This window comes from Bison bison, unplaced genomic scaffold (assembly GCF_000754665.1).
Source record: "Bison bison bison isolate TAMUID 2011002044 unplaced genomic scaffold, Bison_UMD1.0 scf7180017864286, whole genome shotgun sequence".
Taxonomy (NCBI): domain Eukaryota; kingdom Metazoa; phylum Chordata; class Mammalia; order Artiodactyla; family Bovidae; genus Bison; species Bison bison.
Window position 1 is genome coordinate 4,869,702 of NW_011494858.1, and position 23,874 is coordinate 4,893,575.

The 23,874-nt window shown below is 37.5% G+C and overlaps 1 protein-coding gene across 1 annotated transcript in view; it reads left to right on the forward strand.

Annotated features, from left to right (window-relative positions):
- CCDC178 (coiled-coil domain containing 178) overlaps window positions 1–23,874 on the forward strand; it is a gene marked incomplete at its 3' end in the record, with an annotated part of 338,625 nt that overhangs the window by 12,835 nt on the left and 301,916 nt on the right. The window contains exons 2-4 of the mRNA XM_010849787.1: window positions 1,888–1,977; window positions 9,996–10,135; window positions 20,652–20,674. Of these exons, the coding sequence (XP_010848089.1) occupies window positions 1,888–1,977; window positions 9,996–10,135; window positions 20,652–20,674 (253 nt within the window). The remainder of the gene's footprint in view (window positions 1–1,887; window positions 1,978–9,995; window positions 10,136–20,651; window positions 20,675–23,874) is intronic.

Here is a 23,874-nt window from a genome sequence, read left to right on the forward strand (position 1 = left end):
TTAGGATTTAAAACAAATTCTGTGAGACATGCTATTGCAATTTTGATAAGAATTGAATTGAGTGGACATTTTAACAATATTTACTCTTCTCATTAATGAAGAGTAAATCTTTCCACTTATTTGCTGTTCTTCAATTTCTTTCAGCAGTATCTTACAGTTTTTTGTGTATGGATGTTTCAGTTCCTTGGTTAAGTTTATTCCTATGCATTTTATTCTTTTCATGCTGTTGTAAATGGGTTTGCTTTGTCTGACGTACCTATGTATAAGGTAATATACATTTATGTATCAGTTGCCTCTGATATCTTTTGGTTTCCATTTATAAGGAATGTATTTTTTCATCCCTTCATTTTGAGCTTATATATGCCCTTAAATCTGGAATGAGTCTCTTGTAGTAGCATATATATAGATACGTCTTGTTTTTTGTTTTTTTTTTTTTAATTTGCTCAACCACTCTGTGCTTTTTTATTGGAGAGTTTAATTCATTTTCATTTGAAGTGATTATTGACAGATGAGGATTTCCTAATGGCGTCTTGTTGATATCTTATGCATGTTTTGTAGTTCTTTTGTTTAGTTGTTCTTCTCTTGCTGTCTTCCTTTTTGAATTGATGATTTTTCATAGCAGTATACTCTGATTCCCTTCTTTTTTTTCTTTGTGTGTCTACTATATGTTTTTGCTTTGTGGTTTCTTTAAAGCTTAAATGAATTATTTAATAGATGTAACAGTCTATCTTGAGCTGATAGCAACTTAAGTTCAATCACATGCAAAAACTCTACCCTTTTAAATACCCTGCCTCCAAATTTTGTGTCTTTAATGTCACAATTTAAATCTTTTATATTTTGTATCTATTAATAAATTATTGCAGTTATAGCTATTTTAGTATTCCTGTCTTTTAACTTTTATACTAGAGTTAAATATTTAATACCTCACTATAGTATTGGAGTATTCTATATTTGAATATACACTTACCTTTACTGACTTGTTTTATGTTTTTATTTTTGTGTTACTAATTCATATCCTTTTAACTTGAAAAACTCCTCTCAGCATTTCTTATAAAGCAGGTCAAATAGTGATGAGCTCTCTCAGTTTTTTGTCAGAAACTCATTCTTTTTCACTTCTGAAAGACAAGTTTGCCAACAAAGAAGCTGAGGTCCTCTGCAGAGCAGGCACTGGGAAACATGATCATTGCTGCTTCATGCCTGATGTTGATAGCCTTTACCATTCTTCCTGTGCCAGGCCATCTTTATGCCTCTCAGCTTTGCTGATCTCTGAGTGGGAGGAAATAAAGGACTATCCTTTGTGCAGTTCTCCCAAAATTTGATTCATAAGAATTGTTTATCATTTCAGTGCCCCCAAAGGGAAGCTGGTAGCTCCCACTTTCCCAGGGAGAGGGACTATTTCAGACCAGAGTTTTCTCAGCATGACCAGTGTCACTTACGGGACTGGATAATGCAGACAAAATGAAGCTCTCTTCCTTGCCATTTCGTGTGGTGGTTCTGTTTTTTATATTTTTGGTCCATGTGGCTTAAGTTTCTGAAGTGGACTCGAGCTTCCCAAGGCTATTTTTGTTTACATGTCACTGTCTGATTGTTAATGATTATTGGTAGATGGAAGCTAGGGTCTCCAACCCCACCGTTTTGGTGATGTTACTCTGAATGACTTTTTTTTTGCTTTTAATAGCTGTGTGCTATTTTGAATACCTTCTTGTAAGAGTTAAGCCAATCGAAAATGAAACATCTGAAGATATTCTACTATGTTTTTGTTTAATATCGATATTATAGTTGCTTTTTCAAGGACAACACTTTTACAACATAGTTTTGTACATTATTTTGCTTGTTTTAAATGTATATATTAACTACTCACGGAAATTTTTGTTTTCTTTTAAAAAGACAATGCCACATCACAAGCTTTGGTTCGATTTGTTACCCCTGAGGAAGCTGTTGAGGTTATTCATGAAGATAAGATGACAAACACTGAAGGTGAGGGCAGAATCTAAATTGTAGAGTAACCTATGTAAACTGTATTTATATTCACTCATTTGTTTCTGATGCCAGTGTTACATTTTTATTAAGAAATAAACCTAAATATCATTAATGGTTAACAATGACTGATATATAATATATGGACATAATATTTTAATAAATTTCATCAATAGTGTATTGTTAATTAAAATTTGATCATAATAATTGTTTATAATTTCAGAAGTTTATGAATTTTAAAAATAAACAGTTTCTTTATCCTTCATGTTAGGACTGACACATGCTGGAAATTTTCCAGTTCATTAAGGATATGTTTCTTAAAATGAAAAGAAGAAGGGCTAATGTTTGGGGGTTGTGAAATCCAGAATTAAAAATTGTTCATGGAGATTCCATGAAATGTTAGCTCAGAAAGTGTTTCTGGTGTCCTATGTGGAAAGAAGTAGAAAGAGATGGGTAAATGTATGCATTTTATGTATGCTGCGTGCTGAGTTGCTCAGTCGTGTCCAACTCTTTGTGACCCAATGGACTGTAGCCCGCCAGGCTCCTCTGTCTCTGGGGATTCTCCAGGCAAGAATACGGGAGTGGGCTGCCATGCCCTCTGCCAGGGGATCTTCCCAACCCAGGGATCAAACCCGGGTTTCCCACATTGCAGGTGGATTCTTTACCATCTGAGCCACCAGGGAAGCCCCATTCTATAGTGTTTCATATTTTTTCTCAGATCATTCTCGTGGAGAACTCCATATTTATCAAAATATTTAATCTTAATTTTTGTTAATTTAAGCCCAGTTCATCACCTGTGCTTCTGACCAACTACTATATATTATTAGTGGTTTCAGTTTATACCCCTGCCTACCTAGGTTTTGATTAATTTGCTACAGTGGCTCACAGGACTCAGAGAAACATTTTACTTACTAGGTTACTGGTTTATTATAAAAGAATATAATACAGGAACAGCCAGATGGAAGAGGGGCATAAGACAAGATATGGAGGAGGGTCATAGAGCTTCCACAAGATATGGAGGAAGGGATGTTGTCTCCAAGCATTCCAGTCCCCCCAAATCTTCATATATTCAGCAACCAAGAAACTCTCAGATCCCTGTCCGGTTGAATTTTTATGGAGTCTTCATCATATGGGCAGGATTGATTAAATCACTGACCAGAGATTGTTGATTCACCCTCCAGGCCCTCTCCCCTCCCCAAGGGTCAGAAGTTGGTGGTGAGACTGAAAAGTCCAACTCTGTAATCAGAAGATTGGTTTTCCTGAGTCCCCATCCTTATCTGGGGTCCAAAAATCACCTCATTAGTATAAAAAATGACATTTTAATTGCTCTCATCAGTTAGGAAATTGCAAAGGTTTTAGCATCTTTGTGCCAAAAACAGATCAAGACCAAATATGTATTGCTTATTCTAAATCACGGGAGCTTCCCTGATAGCTCAGTTGGTAAAGAATCCACCTGCAATGCAGGAGATCCCTGTTCAATTCCTGGGTCAGGAAGATATGCTGGAGAAGGGATAGGCTACCCATTCCAGTATTCTTGGGCTTCCCTTGTGGCTCAGCTGGTTAAGAATCTTCCTGCAATGTAGGAGACCTGGGTTCAGTTCCTGGGTTGGGAAGATCCCCTGGAGAAGGGAAAGGCTACCCACTCCAGTATTCTGGTCTGGAGAATTTGTGACTCTCTGGGTCACAAAGAGTCAGACATAACTGAGTGACTTTCAGTTTCACTTTCATTCTAAATCACAATATCAGAGCAGTGTATGACAAATGAATACTTTGGAACAAAAGTATCTTCAGTATTTTGAGTAACATCAATTTGTTCGTATGCCTTTTAAGAATTAAGAGAACTGTTAATGAATAAGGACAGATTTGAACTGAATATTGAAGGATATATTTGTATATGAAATGTGAGGAGGGAATTTAAGAAAGAACGGAATGAATCAAATAGTATGGTGAAATAACACAAAATATGGGAAAAGTAGGTTACTTTGAATTCAGCATAGGAAAAATCCAGAAATATAAAGATAATTGGTTAAAATAAAGCTTGAAATGATCGAGGTGCAGTCAAGAAGCATCTTGAATTTCAGGCTCAAAAGTGTGAACTTCATTATTGCTTAGTCCCTGGTCCTGTATAAATTTGATTGGTGATGTTATGTTGCCAAATCTTTTGCTTGAAAATTTGAGTCTGAGTGTGCTCTGCAGAATTATTTGGATACAGGATGAATATGGAAGCGATTGTCCTAAACAAACTATCAAATAGTTCTCCAGAAAAGAAAAGTTTATTTGGATCAGCAGATTCGAGGTCTGCAACCATTATGAACTATGTGCAAATTCCCCCCAGTTCCCCCAAGGCACACTCTCTTACGTAAGGGAAAAGAAGTCAGGAGAGCTACAGTAAACAAGGGCTTCCCAGGTGGCGCTAGTGGTCAAGACTAGAATGCTACCAGGTTCTTTAATTCTGTCACTAGGGAATGGTTGGTGGTCTTTTTATCAAACAGATTTGTTGAGAGAAAATTTAAATACAATAAAACCCACTCATTTAAGTATACGGGTCAATGATTTGACACCCATTTAACCACCATCTTAAACAGGGCGTAGATACTCTTTTCAGAACGTTAGTTCATGTCTTTCGTGTTCACTATCACTTCGCCCCACCTTTCATATCCACAGATATCATTTCAGTTTCACCATCTTAAAATTTTAAATAAGTGGGATCATTCCACTTATGTGTCCTTTTGTGTCCAGTTTCTTTCAAAGTCTGAGAAAGAGGTCTGTGAGATTCATCCCTGTGGCTGAATACATTAGTAGTTTCAATGTTGAATATATCAGCAGTTTGTTCATTTTACTGCTCAATAGTATTCCTTTGCATGAGTGCTGTATAGCCATTGACAGAAACTTTGGGTTTTCTAATTTTGAGCTATCATAAAGCTGTTATGAATAATTACACATAAGTTTCTTATGGACATATTTTTATTTATCTTGGACAAATACATAGAAGTGGAGTGCTGAGTCATATGATAAGTGTATACTTAACTTTTATAAGAAACTGCCAAACTGTTTTCCAAAAATCATTGACAATTCCACCAGCAACATAGCAGTTACAGTTGTACTGTATGTGCGTGCTCAGTCACTTAGTCGTATCTGACTCTGCAACCCCATAGACTGGCCCGCTAGGCTCCTCTGTCTGTGGGATTTTTCAGGCAAGAATACTGCAGTGGATTGCCATTTCCTCCTCTAGGGGATCTTCCCATCCCAAGAATCAAACCCATATCTCCTGTGTCTTTGGCACTGGCAGGTGGATTCTTCACCACTGAGCCAACTGGGAAGCCTATAGCTGTACTGTATTCTCACTAATACTGACTTTGCCAATTTTTAAAATTTTTGGCATTCTAGTGATTGTGAAGTTGTACTGCACTGTGAATTAAATACGCACTTTTCTGATGATTAATGATGTGGAGCATCTCTTTACATGTTTGTTAGTCATTTGTGTATTATCTATTGGAAAAGCCCAGTCTTATGCCCATTTTTTATTGGGTTGTTTTCCTGTTGTAAATTTTCTCCACACATTCCATCTGTAAGTCATTTGTCAGATATGTATCTGTTTCCTCCCACTCTTGCTCGTGTTTTCATTTATTATAATAGCTTATTGAGGTAAGCGAAATGTTTTGATATTGGTGAAGTCAAATTTATTTTTTCAATGTTTCTCTCTCTCTCCCTTCCTTCTTTCCTGCCTGTTGTTTTGTTTATTTAATTTTTTAAAGTGTATTTATTTTTAATTGGAGGATAGTTGCTTTACAGTGTTGTGTTGGTTTCTGCTGTACATCAACATGAATCAGCCCTAAGTATACATATGTCTCCTCCCTCTTGAACCTCCCTCCAACATCCCAGCCCATCCCACGCCTCTATGTTGTCACAGAACACCAGGTTTGAGCTCCCTGTATCATTCAGCAAATTTTCACTAGCTATCTGTTTTACATATGGTAATTTTTATGTTTCAATACTACTTAAAAATGTTTGCTCCTTGGACGAAAAGCTATGACCGACCTAGACAGCATATTAAAAAGCAGAGACCTTACTTTACTAACAAAGTTCCATCTAGTCAAAACTACGGTTTTTCCAGTAGTCATGTATGGATGTGAGCTTTGGACTATAAAGAAAGCTGAGTGCTGAAGAATTGATGCCTTTGAACTGTTGTGTTGGAGAAGATTCTTGAGAGTCCCTTGGACTGCAAGGAGATCCAATCAGTCCATTCTAAAGGAGATCAGTCCTGAGTGTTCATTGGAAGGACTGATGTTGAAGCTGAAACTCCAATACTTTGGCCACCTGATGTGCAGAACCAATTCACTGGAAAAGATCCTGATGCTGGGATAGACTGAAGGCGGGAGGAGAAGGGGATGACAGAGGATGAGATGGTTGGATGGAATCATCAACACAATGGACATGAGTTGGTGATGGACAGGGAAGCCTTGGCATGCTGCAGTCCATGGGGTCACAAAGAGTCAGACACAACTGAGTGACTAAACTGAGCTGAACTACTTTCCCAATTGCCTGCTTGTTTTTTAAAACTATTTTTTTCTATTATGTCCTGTCCTTTCTTGTTTGTGATTGAGAAATACAGCAGTTATTCATGCCATGTCCTCTATATGTAATATGTCCTTTTGTATCTGGCCGCTTAAAGATTTCCTCTTTAATTGGTTTTCTCTCTTTGATGTTCTCAGACATAGTTCTCTTTCTGTTTTTGTATTGTGTGAGATTTTTGAGCTTCTTGGATGTGTGAGTTGATGTTTCTCATGAGATTTTGAAGTTTTTTGGCTGTTATTTCTTCAAATATTTTTCTCTCAAAATTTCCCTCTCTTCTCCTTCCAGACCCTCAACTTCACATATTCTGGACTTGATTATATTTTATTTTTTCCCTAGAATAACTTGAGTATCTGTTCTTTTTCTTCATTTTTATTTCTTTTCTTTAGATTGGATAAATTCTATCAATCTGCCCATTCATTCTTTACTCAGGGAAAGGTCTCTTCCTAAGTTCCCCCACCACCAGTGTATAACAAAACTAAAAGGAGCTTTGTTTTTCATTAAAAAAAAAAAAAGTTAACAGTACTTTCTGTTCATCACACAGAGGCTTTGCAAGGAGAAGAAATTATTTCTAAACTTATGAGCGCTAGCTTATTCTACATTTTGGAAGAAAACCAGGATATTAAAAGGGGTAACGGAATGTGAGAAAAAAATATTGTGTTTGGGTAAGAGTTTTTCCTCAGAGAACTGACTTCAGATAAAGGCATGATACAATAATTTCAGTGATGGATGTAAAGGAATTACATATTAAAAGCAGAAGAGAAGGAAGAATGGTAGTGATAAAATCTTAAATTATAGGGCCTGTGCGAATAAACTGTGTAAGGATCTAATTCATTGAGTGAGGAGAGTTGGCAGTTAATGAACATAAACAACCCTTTGCCCACACAATCAGACCATCAATATTTTTTCTCAAAAGGAAGTTTCATGTTGCAGTCTCAACAAACCTCAACTCTGGTTAGGTCCAGAAGGATCCTACGCTTATGCATTAATTCTGAGCAAGGATGTTGGAGTTGGGCTGATTTTTAGAGAGAATGAGTCTCCTGCCTGAGTTTAATTCTTGAAATACCCGATTTTTTATGCACGGTCTTTACAAGGTAGAGCTCTATCAACTTAATGTTTGACTAAAACTGTTAATTCATTTCATTATGGAGTTGTAGGTGAAAATGATCTTATATAACACCCTGCCATCTGGTTCTGGTTCATGTATTCAGTGAGAAATCTAAGGTTAGAGATTGATTAGTTTTATCTTAAAAATCACAGTTATCAGTCAGTCAAGCTGATAAATGTGTGACCAGAGACAGCAAGTTTAGTGACCTAAGTGTACCTATAATGTGTGTAACATGAAAAAGAAGCGGAAAGGAAAGTTGTAACTCATACCCTTAGTATTAGGATAGAGCAGTCATAAGAACTCATGGATTCTTGTTCTTTCTTGTGCTGCTGTAGTGCCGTGTCTTTTGTAGACTTTTAGTGCAAACTCTAACTTTACAATATTTCCTTTTCCCCACTTTACCATATGTAAAATGTTAATCCTAAACCATGGAGTGCTCTGGAAATTAATGAATAACTCATCTGGTAGGTTGAGAATGGCACATGTAGAAAAATGTTAAATGAGTCATTGCTCTCCTTGTTTCCCCATTTAATGAAGCAAAACAAATGCTTTGACTATAAGAAAAACTGCCTGCTTGTTAAATGTATATTAAAACCCTATTTTTAGAGGGCTGGACAACATGCCTGTATTAGGATATTTGGATAAGAGATCAATGTGTAATTTTTATCAGCTTGTTTTTTTTTTTTTCTTTTCTTTTTTGGTCCTCTGAGTGTTACAGAGATGAAAAAATATATATCTGTGTATGAAATAAAGAGGAAAAGTAGAATATAACAAAAAAATAGTCATGCCAAGTATGTGTGTTCACCATGGTCAAAGCAAAGTAAAATACATTAGAATATCAGCGCTGATATCTTGAAGGAACATTCGAACTTCACAAACAAGTGATGTGAAACTTTTGAGATGTCTCTGAGATATCCTTTTAGAAACACTTCTCTTCATTTCACCTCATTTTTAAATATGAAAACAACCTTCATGGTATTGTGTATACTCCCAAGCCAGAGAGAAATAGTTTAAGTCCCAGCTCTCCCGCCTCTCACTTCTGTGCAGTGCAACATTTGATGTAACAACTTCTCTAAGCTTTGATTTCCTCATATATGAAATCAAGACAAGAACCCCTTTCAATTGATTGTTGTGAAGATTAAACAAAATGTGGCATCAAAAGTGCTTAGCATAGCCCCATGTTTGGTACATATATTTAGTGCTCAAAAATGTCAAAAAAATATGTATTTTTTCCTGTGTGGACTATTATTCTGCATATAGGATATGAACATATATGGGATAGACACATTGATAAATGAAACCTATGCCATTTTGACAGATAATGCATATTTGGAGGAGGATATTTTGAGATTTCATTTAAAGATATTTAAAAGACTTCAGTTTATATGAAGCTGTCTAAAATATTTACCATCTCTATGTGTTGACACTGAAACAAAAGGCTCAGACTGGAGGCAACAGCATTGCTTCCGTGTTCCTCAAGGTCAACTGAAATGAGAACATCAGTCTGTTCTCACTGAGGCCCCAAGCCTATTTTGTGTCTTGCATTTATGATCAGTGATTGCAGCTGTAATCCAGCTCAGCAGAGTCCTTAGAGGCCACAGGACTGCAGGTAAGCACTTTGGTGGGGCTTCATGGACAACTTCGCTGTGCTTCTGCAACCTTCAGTTGGTTCAGGACATGCCAGGATTAGAATCACCGAGGCACATCGGACTGAGTGGATTTTATGATGAGTACAACTTGAATGCCACAGTGAGAACATCAATCACTCTTCGCATGAGACTTCAATTTTCAGAAATGGAAGGTAGAAAATGAGGTTATTATGAGGATGATGGGGACCTGCTTTTATTTATTTATTTTCAGCAGGAGAAACCATGCTGAATTTAAGGAAGAACTTCAATGCATGAGTGGTTGGATATTATTTACACTGGGACACGTGGTATCTCTTTGAGAGGAGAATTTAAAATATATGTCAAAGTCACTTCTTAAGTGATTTAAGGTCTATGTAGAAACAAATGGATTAACTGATTTTCTGCCTTTTTTCTTTCTTTTTTTCATGATGCCATGGAACACTTCAACTTTTAAATTTTCTTAAAGTTTTGGTCTCATCTCTTAGGTTTATTTTTATTTGTTGCATTTTATGTTATAAATGATCATTTTATTTTAGTTTTCAGATTATTAGAAGGTTCATTCTATAATTCTCTGACATTTATCAATCTGTTGATTGAAGTTGGAGTGTTAGTGCTAGTAAAGCAGAATACTTTTTGTATATTCTGAATATCAAGGTTTACTATTCTGTATGTAACTGAGAACTGATGTCCTCTGTCTGCTTTAACTGTAGAGCTGAATAAAGGCCTTTATTTTGGCTACCCATGCCGACGTGAAAGCTGTGCTTTAGTAAACATCCCAGCTCCATGTGTCAACAAGATGATTGCACACATTGAGGATGTGGAGTCTAAAATACAGGAGCATCTGAAACGGGTAAGTCATATCTAATGTGCTGAAATTTTTGTATAGGGTCTATAGGTTTCCCTGGTTGGCTCAGTGGTAAAGAATCCACCTACCAAGCAATTAATGCCCATTCAATCCCTGGGTCAGGAAGATCCCCTGGAGAAGGAAATGGTGACCCACTGTAGTACTTGCCTGGGAAATCCCCTGGGCAGAGGAGCCTGGCGGGCTATGGTCCATGAGGTCATGAATGAGTCAGACATGACTGACTGACTAAAGAACAATAACATAGGGCCTATAAGGGTCCCCAGGAGTTATTTATTTATTTATTTTTAGTGATTCTTGCACTTCTTTATAGAATCTTTGCTCAGTTGCACAATTTACTAATCTGGACATGTTTTTGATAGTGTCACTTCAGAAGGGTGAAATGACCTTATTAAATAGATTTTTTTTTTCTCCTGCATGTTTGTTCTTTATCCAGCGGCAATCATGCTAAGTAGTTATTTCCATAAGCCAACTTGACTAGTAAATTAAATAGTATTTACATCCTTTTCAGGGACACTAAACTGATTAGATGTTTAGATGAGTAAATTGGTGTATAAAAGGACAGAATGCCCTTTCTAATGAGTTATTTGGTTCTAAAGAAATACTTAAAAGGTCTGTTAAAAGAGAATATAATGATTCTTTGTCTTTTTAATGTTAAAATTTGCCTTTATTATTCTGAAGGTAATTCGATCTTGAAGTTACTGTAACTATCTCTTATTTTCAAAGGATAATTTAGGAATGATTGAAAACCTTCTCATACCTTTTATTCATATTACGTTTCTAAGTAATTAATACACAACTACACTGCCCAGATAGGAAGAAAAGTTTGCCAGAAATCTGTGCTATTTCTTTTCCTTGATCACTGTTACTGTTTCTGGCTCTGAGAGAGTTCCAGTGGGCCCTTGTCATGCTTGATCTAAGGTGCTATTTCCTTTTAGAGGAGTTAGAGTGCAGAATTTAAGATCACAGCCCTAAGAGCTGCAACTTCTGTGAACTTAGATGAGAATGGTGATAATGATACCATGTTAGATAGCATATGACATGCACTCAATATATGTTGACTATGTATTGTTATTTTAATAACATTATTTATATCATTCTATGTTAGTATTTATATCTGTTGCTGCTTTGTTCCTCCAAATTAGAACACTCCTTCAGAAAATGCGTTGCAGGTCATCTGTCTGATGGTGGCCTGGGCCTTGACGAGTATAAGTAAATAGAGAATTAATATTAATTAATATGATATGCTGGGACTTCTCAGATGGCTCAGTGATAAAAGAATCCACTTGCCAATGCAGGAGACGCAAGAGACTTGAGTTCAATCCCTGGGTCGGGAAGATCACCCAAAGGAGAGATTGGTAACCCACTCCAGTATTCTTACCTGGAAAATCTATGGACAGAAGAGTCTGATGGGCTACGGTCCATGGGGTTGCAGAGAGTTGGAAACAGCTGAGCACAGACAGATAGAATATGATATGCTCTACACTTCACAAGTGTTTTAACTAACAATTATATGTTGCTAACATGATGAAAATAGATTGATAGGTGTGGATGAATAGTCAAAGGCCCCCACCTTTGGCCTCACACTGATAACTCCTGTCGATCCACAGTGGCATTAGAGTAGAAGTACTACGCGCCATAAATGCAACGTGCTTGAATCGTCCCCAGACCATCCCCCAAGCCTGGTTCGCGGAAGATTGTCTTCGTGGAACCTGTCCCTGGTGCCAAAACGGCTGGGGCCACTGCTGTAATATAACTCAGAACTATTGTTGAATGGTTACTGTTCTAACTGATAGATGGAGAAATAATAATTTTAAATAGTTTAGAGTCTTATTTATGGTCGTAAGACAGAGTTGGGATTCGATCACACTCCCCTTGTTACCAAAGCCCATGTTCATTACCCATTCCTGCTCGGGATTCTGAGCGGTGAGCTAACTGTTAAAAACAATGGCTAATGGGCTAGCTAAAACAATGAGCTTGTGCATGAGTGCTCAGTTGCTTCAGTTGTGTCCGACTCTTTGTGACCCTACGGACTGTAGTCCACCAGGCTCCTCTGTCCTTGGGATTCTCCAGGCAGGAATACTGGAGTGGGCTGTCATGCCCTCTTCCAGGGGATCTTCCTGATCCAGGGATCAAACCTAGGTCTCCTGCAGGCAGATTCTTTACTGCTGAGCCACCAGGGAAGCCCCAAAATGACCTCACATAAAGTAATTCACAAAATAAGCTAAGTATTTTACAGCTTATCTTAAGGAAAATTGAAAAAAGCAGCCTTTTTCTGTAGATATATTATGTAAATAAGCCAGCTCATAAGTTTCTCCATCCATTCATAGATGTGTAAATGTAATTCTGAATCTTGAAAAGAAAATTCCTCAAAGTAGAGTTACTGTGAACATTTTACCTACATTTATTTTGTATAAGTGTGAGAAAACATTGGAAAATGATGGAAATAATCCCTGGATATCTTCCCATACAAATAAGAGGTTTTGATTTGCTTTTCTTCTACCTTATACACCCACACTGCCTAGACTAAAGATGATTTTATTTAATTTGAAATTATCTCTACTCAGTTGAAAGTATCTTTTTCATTTAATCAATACAAGTCATTAAGGTGCTACCATGACTTAAAAGAATGGCTCAAAGAGAAACTATTTAGAAATCATTCTTTAAATATAAAAAATTCATTGTACATAAGTAATAACTTTATCATTAATGGCAATAATAATATAGCTAATATTTATTAAGTGTTTACTGCATATCACAGGCTGTATTAAACACTTAATATACATAATTTTTGAATCCTTATGGAAATCTTGTGAGGTAGAAACTGCCAATATCCCCAATTATGGATGAGGAAAATGATTCCAAAAGTTGATTTCTCTTTTCTCCCAGAGCTAGTATCCAGACCAGGTGTGTCTCAGACCTAGGAACATCCTATTCACTACTATACTAAATAATCTCTCTGCTTAAGAGTGTATCAACTGTGAAGACGCAATAACATGAATGTTAAAAAGGCTTATAATTGAACAACTTTGCTTTACTTATACCGTTTTGTAACTGTTTTTAATTCTGAAACCCTTGTATTTGATCATCTCATCCTCTTGATCAAATACTTTGAGTTCTTTCATTCTGCTAATTCTGTTTCATTTGAAACTTCAAACCTTAGATCACTGTTTCCCATTGTATCATACCAATATTTTTACTTCCTTGCCTAATCAATTCATCTCTTAAAACACTCACCAATTGATATATTTAGTCCTTTACTTCTTTATTCTGCCTTCCTTTTAGTCTGACAAAGTGCCAGATCTGATGAGCTCTTGTTAATGGTCTGCCATCTTCACTTCTACATCCAGGCTTCTGAATAGTGATGGAGAACATTACACAATAATCCATATTTGAGATATTATGCATTCATGGTCTCCAACCTCAATGGGACCTTTAATAGTGCTCTGAAATCATTCTATTTGTCAACCTGAACCTTCTCTAGTATTCTTTGGTGGCTTCTCCAGTCCTCTCTTTTGTTTAGGTTTCCAAATCCTCCTCCTCACTACTCTTTCATCTCTTGCTCCTCAAAGAAAATAGGAGACAAAATAACAGAAATGCCTCAAACCCCCTTATCTCACCTATGAACATTCTTGAATTCCACAAACATAATCTCTTTGTCTTTCTGTGGAATATTTCCCCCTTCACCACAATGGCTCCCCTTTCACCTGCATTCCGTCTTCTGCCTTTGCAAGGATCTTGTTCCAGCAGGCATTTTTCTCACCATCCTATCTTCCAGATCCCCTTTTTTTCTTAACTCACTCCTGTCAACATTTAAAATATTGATTTTTCTTGTTTTCAGGAAATTTTTTTTTCATTGCATGCATACTCTTAAATATATCCATCCCCCTTTCAGTTTCTCTTCTCATTACACTTAACATCTGAAAAGAGTTGCCTAAATTTATTATCTCTGATTCCTCACCTCCCAAATACTCATTCATTCTTTGCAGTCTGTATTTGGCCCCCATTATTCTAACGCCAAAGACTGCTCATACTACTGAACAATTGCACTCATCTCACACGCTAGTAAAGTAATGCTCAAAATTCTCCAAGCCAGGCTTCAGCAATATGTGAACTGTGAACTTCCAGATGTTTAAACTGGTTTTAGAAAAGGCAGAGGAACCAGAGATCAAATTGCCAACATCCGCTGGATCATGGAAAAAGCAAAAGAATTCCAGAAAAACATCTATTTCTGCTTTATTGACTATGCCAAAACTTTTGACTGTGTGGATCACAATAAACTGTGGAAAATTCTGAAAGAGATGGGAATCAGACCACCTGACCTGCCTCTTGAGAAACCTATATGCAGGTCAGGAAGCAACAGTTAGAACTGGACATGGAACAACAGACTGGTTCCAAATAGGAAAAGGAGTACATCAAGGCTGTATATTGTCACCCTGTTTATTTAACTTCTATGCAGAGTACATCATGAGAAACACTGGGCTGGAAGGAGCACAAGCTGGAATCAAGATTGCTGGGAGAAATATCAGTAATCTCAGATATGCAGATGACACCACTCTTAATGGGTGGCTCAGAGGGTAAAGGATCTGCCTACAATGCGGGAGATCTGGGTTCAATCCCTGGGTTGGGAAGATCTGCTGGAGAAGGAAATGGCACCCCACTCCAGTGTTCTTGCCTGGAAAATCGCATGGATGAAGGAGCCTGGTTTCAGTCTACAGACTACGGTCCATGGAGTCGCAAAGAGTCAGACACGACTGAGCAACTTCACTTTCATTTTATGGCAGAAAGTGAAGAGGAACTAAAAAGCCTGTTGATGAAAGTGAAAGAGGAGAGTCAAAAAGTTGGCTTAAAGCTCAACATTCAGAAAACGAAGATCGTGGTATCAGGTCCCATCACTTCGTGGGAAATAGATGGGGAAACAGTGGAAACAGTGTCAGACTTTATTTTTTGGGGCTCCAAAATCACTGCAGATGCTGACTGCAGCCATGAAATTAAACGCACTTACTCCTTGGAAGTAAAGTTATGACCAACTTAGATAGCATATTGAAAAGCAGAGACATTACTTTGCCAACAAAGGTCCATCTAGTCAAGGCTATGGTTTTTCCAGTAGTCATGTATGGATGTGTGAAGAAAGCTGAGTGCCGAAGAATTGATGCTTTTGAACTGTGGCGTTGGAGAAGACTCTTGAGAGTCCCTTGGACTGCAAGGAGATCCAACCAGTCCATTCTAAAGGAGACCAGTCCTGGGTGTTCTTTGGAAGGACTGATGCTAAAGCTGAATCTCCAGTACTTTGGCCACCTGATGTGAAGAGTTGACTCATTGGAAAAGACTCTGATGCTGGGAGGGATTGGGGGCAGGAGGAGAAGGGGACAACAGATGATGAGATGGCTGGATGGCATCACTGACTCAACGGACATGAGTTTGAGTGAACTCCGGGAGTTGGTGATGGACAGGAAGGCCTGGCGTGCTGCAATTCATGGAGTCACAGAGAGTCGGACATGACTGAGTGAGTGAACTGAACTGAACTGAACTGATTCTAATGAAAATATCTTCAGAAAAGTAACTTGTTTTTTTCTGTTATCTGTTGCTTCATGCATGCGTGTACACACACACACATACCAGAACTTTGTGGCTAGAACAAGACATTTATAGTTTTAGCAGTTATACTTAAATCTTTGAGACATTTTACATCCAGGAGACATGTATGTACTTGAAGCCAAAGATAATGGTGGATTAAAAATTGCTACCCTGCTCCTTTCCATCTCCTTACCTTAACAGACAGTCTATTCTCTCAACCTTTAAACATAGACTTGGACTTGTGACTTGTTTTAAACAACGAATGTATCAGAAGAAGTGTCATACAGCTTCTAAGAAAAGTCTCAAGAGGCCTTGAAGCTTCTGCCTTTGCTCTCCTGGTGCCATAAGTTCACCAGGTAAAGAAGCATAATCTAGCCTCCTTCAAGATGAATGACCAAGTAGAGGGACAGGCCCAAGCTACAGCAGTCACAAAGCATCACTTGTGAGTGAGGTTGTCTTGAACAAACTATCCTAGTCAAGGGGCCAGATGACTGCATTAGTTTGAGGTCATATTAGTGACCAAAAAATCACACAGCTGAGCCCATCATACATTGGTGACTGACAAAATTATGAGCAAATAAAATGGGGATTGTTTTTAGCCACTGCGTTTAAGAATGGTTATTATGCAGCAGTAACTCAGCATTGTTGAATATGACCCTAAAGTATACAGGCATATCTGCATATTATGCCACAAATTGTGAGTAAAAGTGAGTAAATTGGAAAATTTGATTCTGTATATTGTTGAAAATGAAACTTGCTCCTTCTAATTTACATGCTTCATAATATACTTTTATATTTGGTAGGTAGTTCCATCCTTTTTTTTTTTTTTTTCATTTTTAAATGTCTTTGACTATTCTGTTTTAAAATTTATTTGGCTGCATTGGGTCTTAGTTGCAGCACGTGAGATCTTTGTTGCCTCATGCGGGATCGTTTGTTAAGGTGCATGGACTCTCTAGTTGTGGCAAGTGGGCTCCGGTGGTTGCAGCACACAGGCTGTCTAGTCGTGGCATGCAGGCTTAGGTGCTTGGCAGCCTGTGGGATCTTAGTAACCAATCAGGAGTTGAACCTGTGTCCCCTGTATTTTAAGGCAGATTTTTAACGACTGGACAGCCAGGAAAGTCCCTAAACTCTCACATACATGGGTAATGAAATGATTACTTATTTTAGTCTGTTTTATATTTGAATAATGACACTCATGTGTGCATGCGTGCTAAGTTGCTTCAGTTGTGTCCAACCCTTTGCGACCCTATGGACCACAGCCTGCCCGGCTCCTCTGTCCATAGGATTCTCCAGGAAAGAATACTGGGGTGGGTGGCCATTTCCTCCTGCACGGGAATCTTCCCGACCCAGGGATCGAACCTGCATCTCCTGCGACTCCTGTGTTGACAGGCAGTTCTTTATTGCTAGCGCAGTTGGGAAGTCCAAAGAAACTCATACCAAATTTCGTTTTTCTCTTTTATAATATTGTGGAGAAAAGATATATATGCCTTCAATTTATTATTATATTCACTTATGTTCATTCCAGTATTTCTGTTATATCTGAATAAATTCTTATTTTTCATGTTATAAACTTCTTTCAAATATTTGGATACTCTTTTTTGTCCTTGTATTTATAAATGATAAACTAGACTGATTACTGGTTGCTGGCATAAGTTTTTGTTGTTTTTTGTTGCTGTTATTATTTGTTTGATTTTTAGCAACTATCAGAGTCTGCTTACCTCAAAGGCTTTTGTCCAGCATATAAAAATTTCTACTCAGGCTCTTTGTAAATAGGAAGTAGTATGCTTAGGCAAGAAAGTTGTGGGCCTTTCCTTTTGCCTTAATAAGCTTACTTTTGGGTTCATAGCCCCTTATAATCTTTTCACTCATTTGTTCATCTGCTTTTGTTTTCCCGCATGGACTTATTTGCATCTATCTGTGTAAGATTCTGCTGTTTGGGGAGGCTCTATTTTGCTTCTCTCTAGAGCAATAACTTACGTTCTTAGATATTCTCTCCAACTTGGGCATATCTCCAATGTGATCGGAGAATTTTTCTCATGGCAATGTCTAGAGGGTAACTTTTTGGCTGTGTATTCTGGATTCTTTGGATGGAAAGCAGCAGACTGCAGTGACCTATCTCATCACAGGCAGCCCCTCCATTATTTACTTTGGTTCAGTTCAGTTCAGTTCAGTCGCTCAGTTGTGTCTGACTCTTCGTGACCCCATGGACTGCAGCATGCCAGGCTTCCCTGTCCATCACCAACTCCCAGAGTTTACCTAAACTCATGTCCATTGAGTTGGTGATACAGTCCAACCATCTCATCCTCTGTCGTTCCCTTCGCCTCTTGCCCTCAATGTTTCCCAGCATCAGGATCTTTTCTAATGAGTCAGTTCTTCACATCAGGTGGCCAGAGTATTAGAGTTTCAGCTTCAGCATCAGTCCTTCCAAAGAATATTCAGGACTGATTTCATATAGCACTGACTGGTTTGATCTCCTTGCAGTCCAAGGGATTCTCAGAGTCTTCTCCAGCACCACAGTTCAAAAGCATCGATTCTGTGGCACTCAGCTTTGTTTATAGTCTAACTCTCATATCCATACAAGACTACTGGAAAAACCATAGCTTTGACTAGACGGACCTTTCTTGGCAAAATAATGTCTCTGCTTTTTAATATGCTGTCTAGGTTGGTCATTACTTTTCTTCCAAGGAGCAAGTGTCTTTTGCTTTCATGGCTGCAGTTACCTCCTGCAGTGATTTTGGAGTCCAAAAAAAAAAAAGTCTGCCACTGTTTCCACTGTTTTCCCATCTATTTGCCATGAAGTGATGGGACCAGATGCCATGATCTTAGTTTTCTGAATATTGAGCTTCAAGCCAACTTTTTCACTCTCCTCTTTCACTTTCATCAAGAGGCTCGTTAGTGCTTCTTTGCATTCTGCCATAAGGGTGGTGTCATCTGCATATCTGAGGTTATTGATATTTCTCCTGGCAATTTTGATTCCAGCTTGTGCTTCATCCAGCCCAGCGTTTCTCATGATGTACTCTGCATATAAGTTAGATAAGCAGGGTGACAATATACAGCCTTGACGTACTCCTTTTCCTATTTGGAACCAGTCTGTTGTTCCATGTCCAGTTCTAACTGTTGCTTCCTGACCTGCATACAGATTTCTCAAGAGGCAGGTCAGGTGGTCTGGTATTCCCATCTCTTGACAAATTTGTTGTGGTCCACAAAATCAAAGGCTTTGGCATATTTCAATAAAGCAGAAGTAGATAATTTTCTGGAACTCTCTTTCTTTTTCTATGATTCAACGGATGTTGGCAATTTGATTTCTGCTTCCTCTGCCTTTTCTAAATCCAGTCATGTCTGACTCTTTGTGACCCCATGGACTGTAGCCTACCAGGGTCCTCTGTCCATGGAATTCTTCAGGAAAGAATACTGGAGTGGGTTGCCATTTCCTTCTCCAGGGAACCTTCCCAACCCAGGGATCGAACCCAGGTCTCCCACATTGCAGACAGACACTTTACCGTGTGAGCCACCAAGGAAGCATTTACTTTGGTTATCAGCAGCTTATTCTCACATACTGGGAATTTTTCATGAGTTCCACACAGAAACTTTTCACCTTCCCTGAAATGGTCTCCACTTGTTTCTTTTTTTAAAAATTTATTTATTTCTTTTTAATTGGAGGATAATTGCCTTATAATATTGTATTGATTTCTGCCATACATCAACATGAATCAGCCATAGGTATACATACGTCCCTTCTCTCTTGAGCCTCCCTTGCACCTCCCACTCCATCCCACCCCTCTCTGTTGTCACAGGGCGCTGGGTTTGAGCCCCTTGCTTCACAGAGCAAAGTCCCACTGACTATCTGTTTTATATATGGTAATGTTTATGTTTCAGTGTTACTCTTCCAATTCATCACTTCCTCTCCTTCCCCACTGTGTAGTCTGTTCTTTATGGCTGCATCTCCATTACTGCCCTGCAAATAGGTTCATCAGTATCATTTTTTTAGATTGCATATATATGCATTAATATGTGATATTTATTTTTCTCTTTCTGACTTAGTTCACTCTGTATATTAGGCTCTAGGTTCATCCATCTCATTAGAACTAACTCAAATGTGTCCCTTTTAATGGCGGAATAATATTCTATTGTGTATTTGTACCACAACTCCTTTATCCATTCATCTGTTGATGGATATCTAGGTTGCTTCCATGTCCTCACTTCCACTTGTCTCTTCTGAGTTATACTTTTCTTTGCTCCATTTTTACCATCAGTCTCATCTGATTACTCTGTTTCTGAAAATTCTCAAATATATTGTCCAGTGATCTTACTTATGTGCCTGTATATTTTTCTCCAAAATTTTGGTGTGATATGGGAATTGAGATCATGTATGTCTGATTTAAAATGTTGAATTGGATATTATCCATGAAATCCATAACACTCTGGCTATATATTCTGTGTTTTTGGTAGTTTGTACCTTTTATAGCCCAAGGTAGTGTTAGAATACATCTGTACAACATAACTCCTACCAAGGATTTTATAATCCAGCAGCGGGATAATTCTACGAAAAACTAAATATTTGTAAACTTAACATGTAATTATGTGGTTTCCACTTTATGGTAGGATATTGAAATTTAATGGATAGTATGCACTTCCGATTGTGTGGAAAGTCTGTTAGGAGAAAATGGAATTTGAACTGACTGTTAGGGTAAAGGTAAAGTTCAGAAACAGGTGAAGGGTGAGAACAGTTAGGTGAGACTGATAACAAAAGCATAAGGCTAGCTAAGATAAGGGTATGCTTGTTGTGGAAACAACAGAGTATAATTTGACAGGAACAGGAGAATGTAAAGTAGAGTGTTTACAATTTTGTCAGTGAGTTAAGGTGTTAGTTAAATCTATTATTGATTTGAGATGTTAAAAATTTGACTTTCATCTTTTATTTTGACAGTTTGAAACTTCTTTGGAAGAATGGTAAGAATATTTCACGCTTCTTTTACATTTTTATGTTCAAATTTTTATGATTAATCTGGTGTAGGTAAGTTTATTTCAAAAGAAAAAAGATATTGAGAGCAGAATTTTATGTTATGTATTAATATTTATTTTTAAAAATGTAAGAATCAGGATGTCACTGGAAATAACAGAATAGGAATCTCCAGGGCTCTGTCCTATCATAAAAGCATCTATAACTTTTGGCAAAAATTGGTCAGAGTCACCTTCTGCAAAAATCTGAAATCTAGTTCAAAACTTGCAACAATAAGGGGAAAAGTTAATGCAGAAGGAGTGGCTGTCTTGCTTGAAGGAAGGGCTGTGGCATTTGATATGTCCCACTTGCCATCTTCCAACTCTCAGATCAGTGGTGGTCATGAAGCAATAGCCTGAACTTGTGCAGATTGCTAGTGCCAGATGGAACAATATACATCTTATTCTCAAAGAATTATAGTTCAGTGTTTTGACAAGTCTGATGACTCCCTAAAGGGACTAACACAAAGATTGACTTTGTTTTTCCTGATTTAGAGAAATTACAGAGCTGGAGACACCTCCAGGCAGTGTTTGCTGAAAGTATTTAAGGTCATATACTTGTCACCAGTGTCTGAGATTGTGGATAATTTGGGACAGACACTGAAAATATCAGAATGCCTGGGAATGAAGAATTTGGGGAAAGAGATATTATAAATGGGGGAATATGATTTTTCAAAGTTCTCATTTATATTGGAGAATTAAAAAATGCACAAATATGAACAGTGTTGGACATATGCTCAGGAAAGCCCAAGAAGACTTAATCTTTTATCTCTGGCTAGCCTTAGGATCTACACAGGCAAGAATTGAAGGTAGAGGCAGAGTTATAAACATCCTGAATAAGCATGAAAGAAGTACTCCAACTAAGAGCCAGTCCGCTAAGATTGGGAGCAAGCGTATAGTTTTCCCTTTTTCTTTTCTTTTTTTTTTTCCTGACCTCAAATATTTAAGGTAACTTGGATAAAACTCAAGTTCACCAATAAGCTAAGAAACACTTTGGTGACCCCAAGTGAAAAAGAATGTGATATTAATACTACAGTAAGTGTTTGGAAGAATCACTAAACAAACAAAAGCAACCCACAACAAACATCAAAAATAAACACAATAGAGGGATGGTAATCTTATTTTCATATCACATTGAGTACTCAAAATTTCCAGGTTTTTATAAAAATTATGAGGCAGGGGAAGAATAAAAGAAAATTTACTCCCATTATTAAGGGGAAAAACAAATGAAGAAAATACTCTGAGGAAGCATGACATTGTGCTTATTGGACGAAGACTTTAAATCAACTGTCTCAAATATCCTCAAAGGGATAAACTGTGGACAAAAATACAACAAAACCAGGAGATTAATGTCTCAACAAATATAGAATATCAATGAAGAAAAAGAAATTATAAGGAAGATCCAAATAGACATTTTGGAGCTAAAAGGTACAATAACTGAAATGAAAAACTAGAGATGTTCATCAGCTGAGGAGGAAACCTAGAAAATTCATATATATAAATAAATTAGACAGCATGCTATAAAAAACCAGAGAGACAATTTGTAATCTCTGGAAGTAATTAAAAGTACTTTGAGATGAATGAGAATCAAAACACTGTGTATCACAACTGAAGAGATGAAGTAAAAGCAGTGCCCAGAGAAAAATTCATAGCCATAAATGATTATACTAAAAGAAAGACACCTAATCCAGTAACCTAACTGTATGATCTAAGATCAAGAACAAAACAAGGATAGCCATCTTGCCACTTTTATTGAACATTGGAACCCTCATACAATGCTACTGGGAATGAAGAAGTGGACCAACCACTGTGAAAATGTTTGCTGTTTCCTCAAAAAGCTAAACCTAGAATTACCATATGACCCAGCAATTCCACTCTGATATATGTACCCAAAAGATTTCAAAACCAGTGTTCACCCAAAAACTTCTGTATAAATGCTTGTTATCATCAGTATTCACAATAGCCAAAAGGTAGAAACAACCTCAAATCCTTCAATGGACTCATAGATTAATAAACAATGGTATATCTGTACAATGGAATATTATTCAATTATAAAAAGTAATGAAGTTCTGATACATGCTACAACATGGGTAAAATGAAATATTCTGCTTTGGTATTAGTTATTTTCTTGTGACTTTTATCAGAGGAAGTGTGCTTCTTTTTATACACATTGGAAGGGGCTGCACTGGTGACTCAGTGGTGAAGAATTCACCTGCCAATGCAGGAGACGTGTTCAATCCCTGATCCAGGAAGATCCCACATGCCCTGGAGCAACTAAAGTCTATGTGCCGCAACTACTGATCTTGTGCTCTAGAGCTAGGAAATTGCTGCCCATGTGCAGCAATAAAGATGTAGCACAGTCAAAAACTGAGTAAATATAAAATAAATACAATTAAAACTAGTCTAGTATTCAAGAATTGGACCAGATAAATACTGATAATGAGAAATGTTTCGTTATTCAATATATGGAACTTTCACTAGCAAAGTTCTTCAGAAAAGAAAATTTGGATATTTTTCTAAAACATTATTAACTTCAAATATGAAATCATGTTTTTGCTCCTTACATTTTGCATTGTCTTCCCAGAAACTGCTAAACTGTAATTGGAGAAATAACTCTCAAATTACTTTCAGTAAGTTCTCTTTTTTTTCCTGATAGCAACTTTCTCAGAAGAGACTAATATCATTGAAAAAAAATACTGCTTTACTATCTCTCAAAAAATTTCAAATCATTTTAACAAATTCTAAATTACTGTTAATCTACCATGAAGTATAAATGTCATTACCAATTAGAATTTTGCTATTTTAATTTCTTAAGTAGTACCATTATCATGTACAGTAAGTGTCACTGTAGACATTTAAAACTCATTGTAAAAACATCACCTAAAATTTGTTTGACTAACTGTAAGTACTGCTGCTGCTGCTGCTAAGTTGCTTCAGTCATGTCCGACTCTGTGCAACCCCATAGATGGTAGCCTACCAGGCTCCCCGGTTCCTGGGATTCTCCAGGCAAGAACACTGGAGTGGGTTGCCATTTCCTTCTCCAATGCATGAAAGTGAGACTTGAAAGTGAAGTCACTCAGTCATGTCCAACTCTTAGCAACCCCATGGGCTGCAGCCCACCAGGCTCCTCCGTCCATGGGATTTTCCAGGCA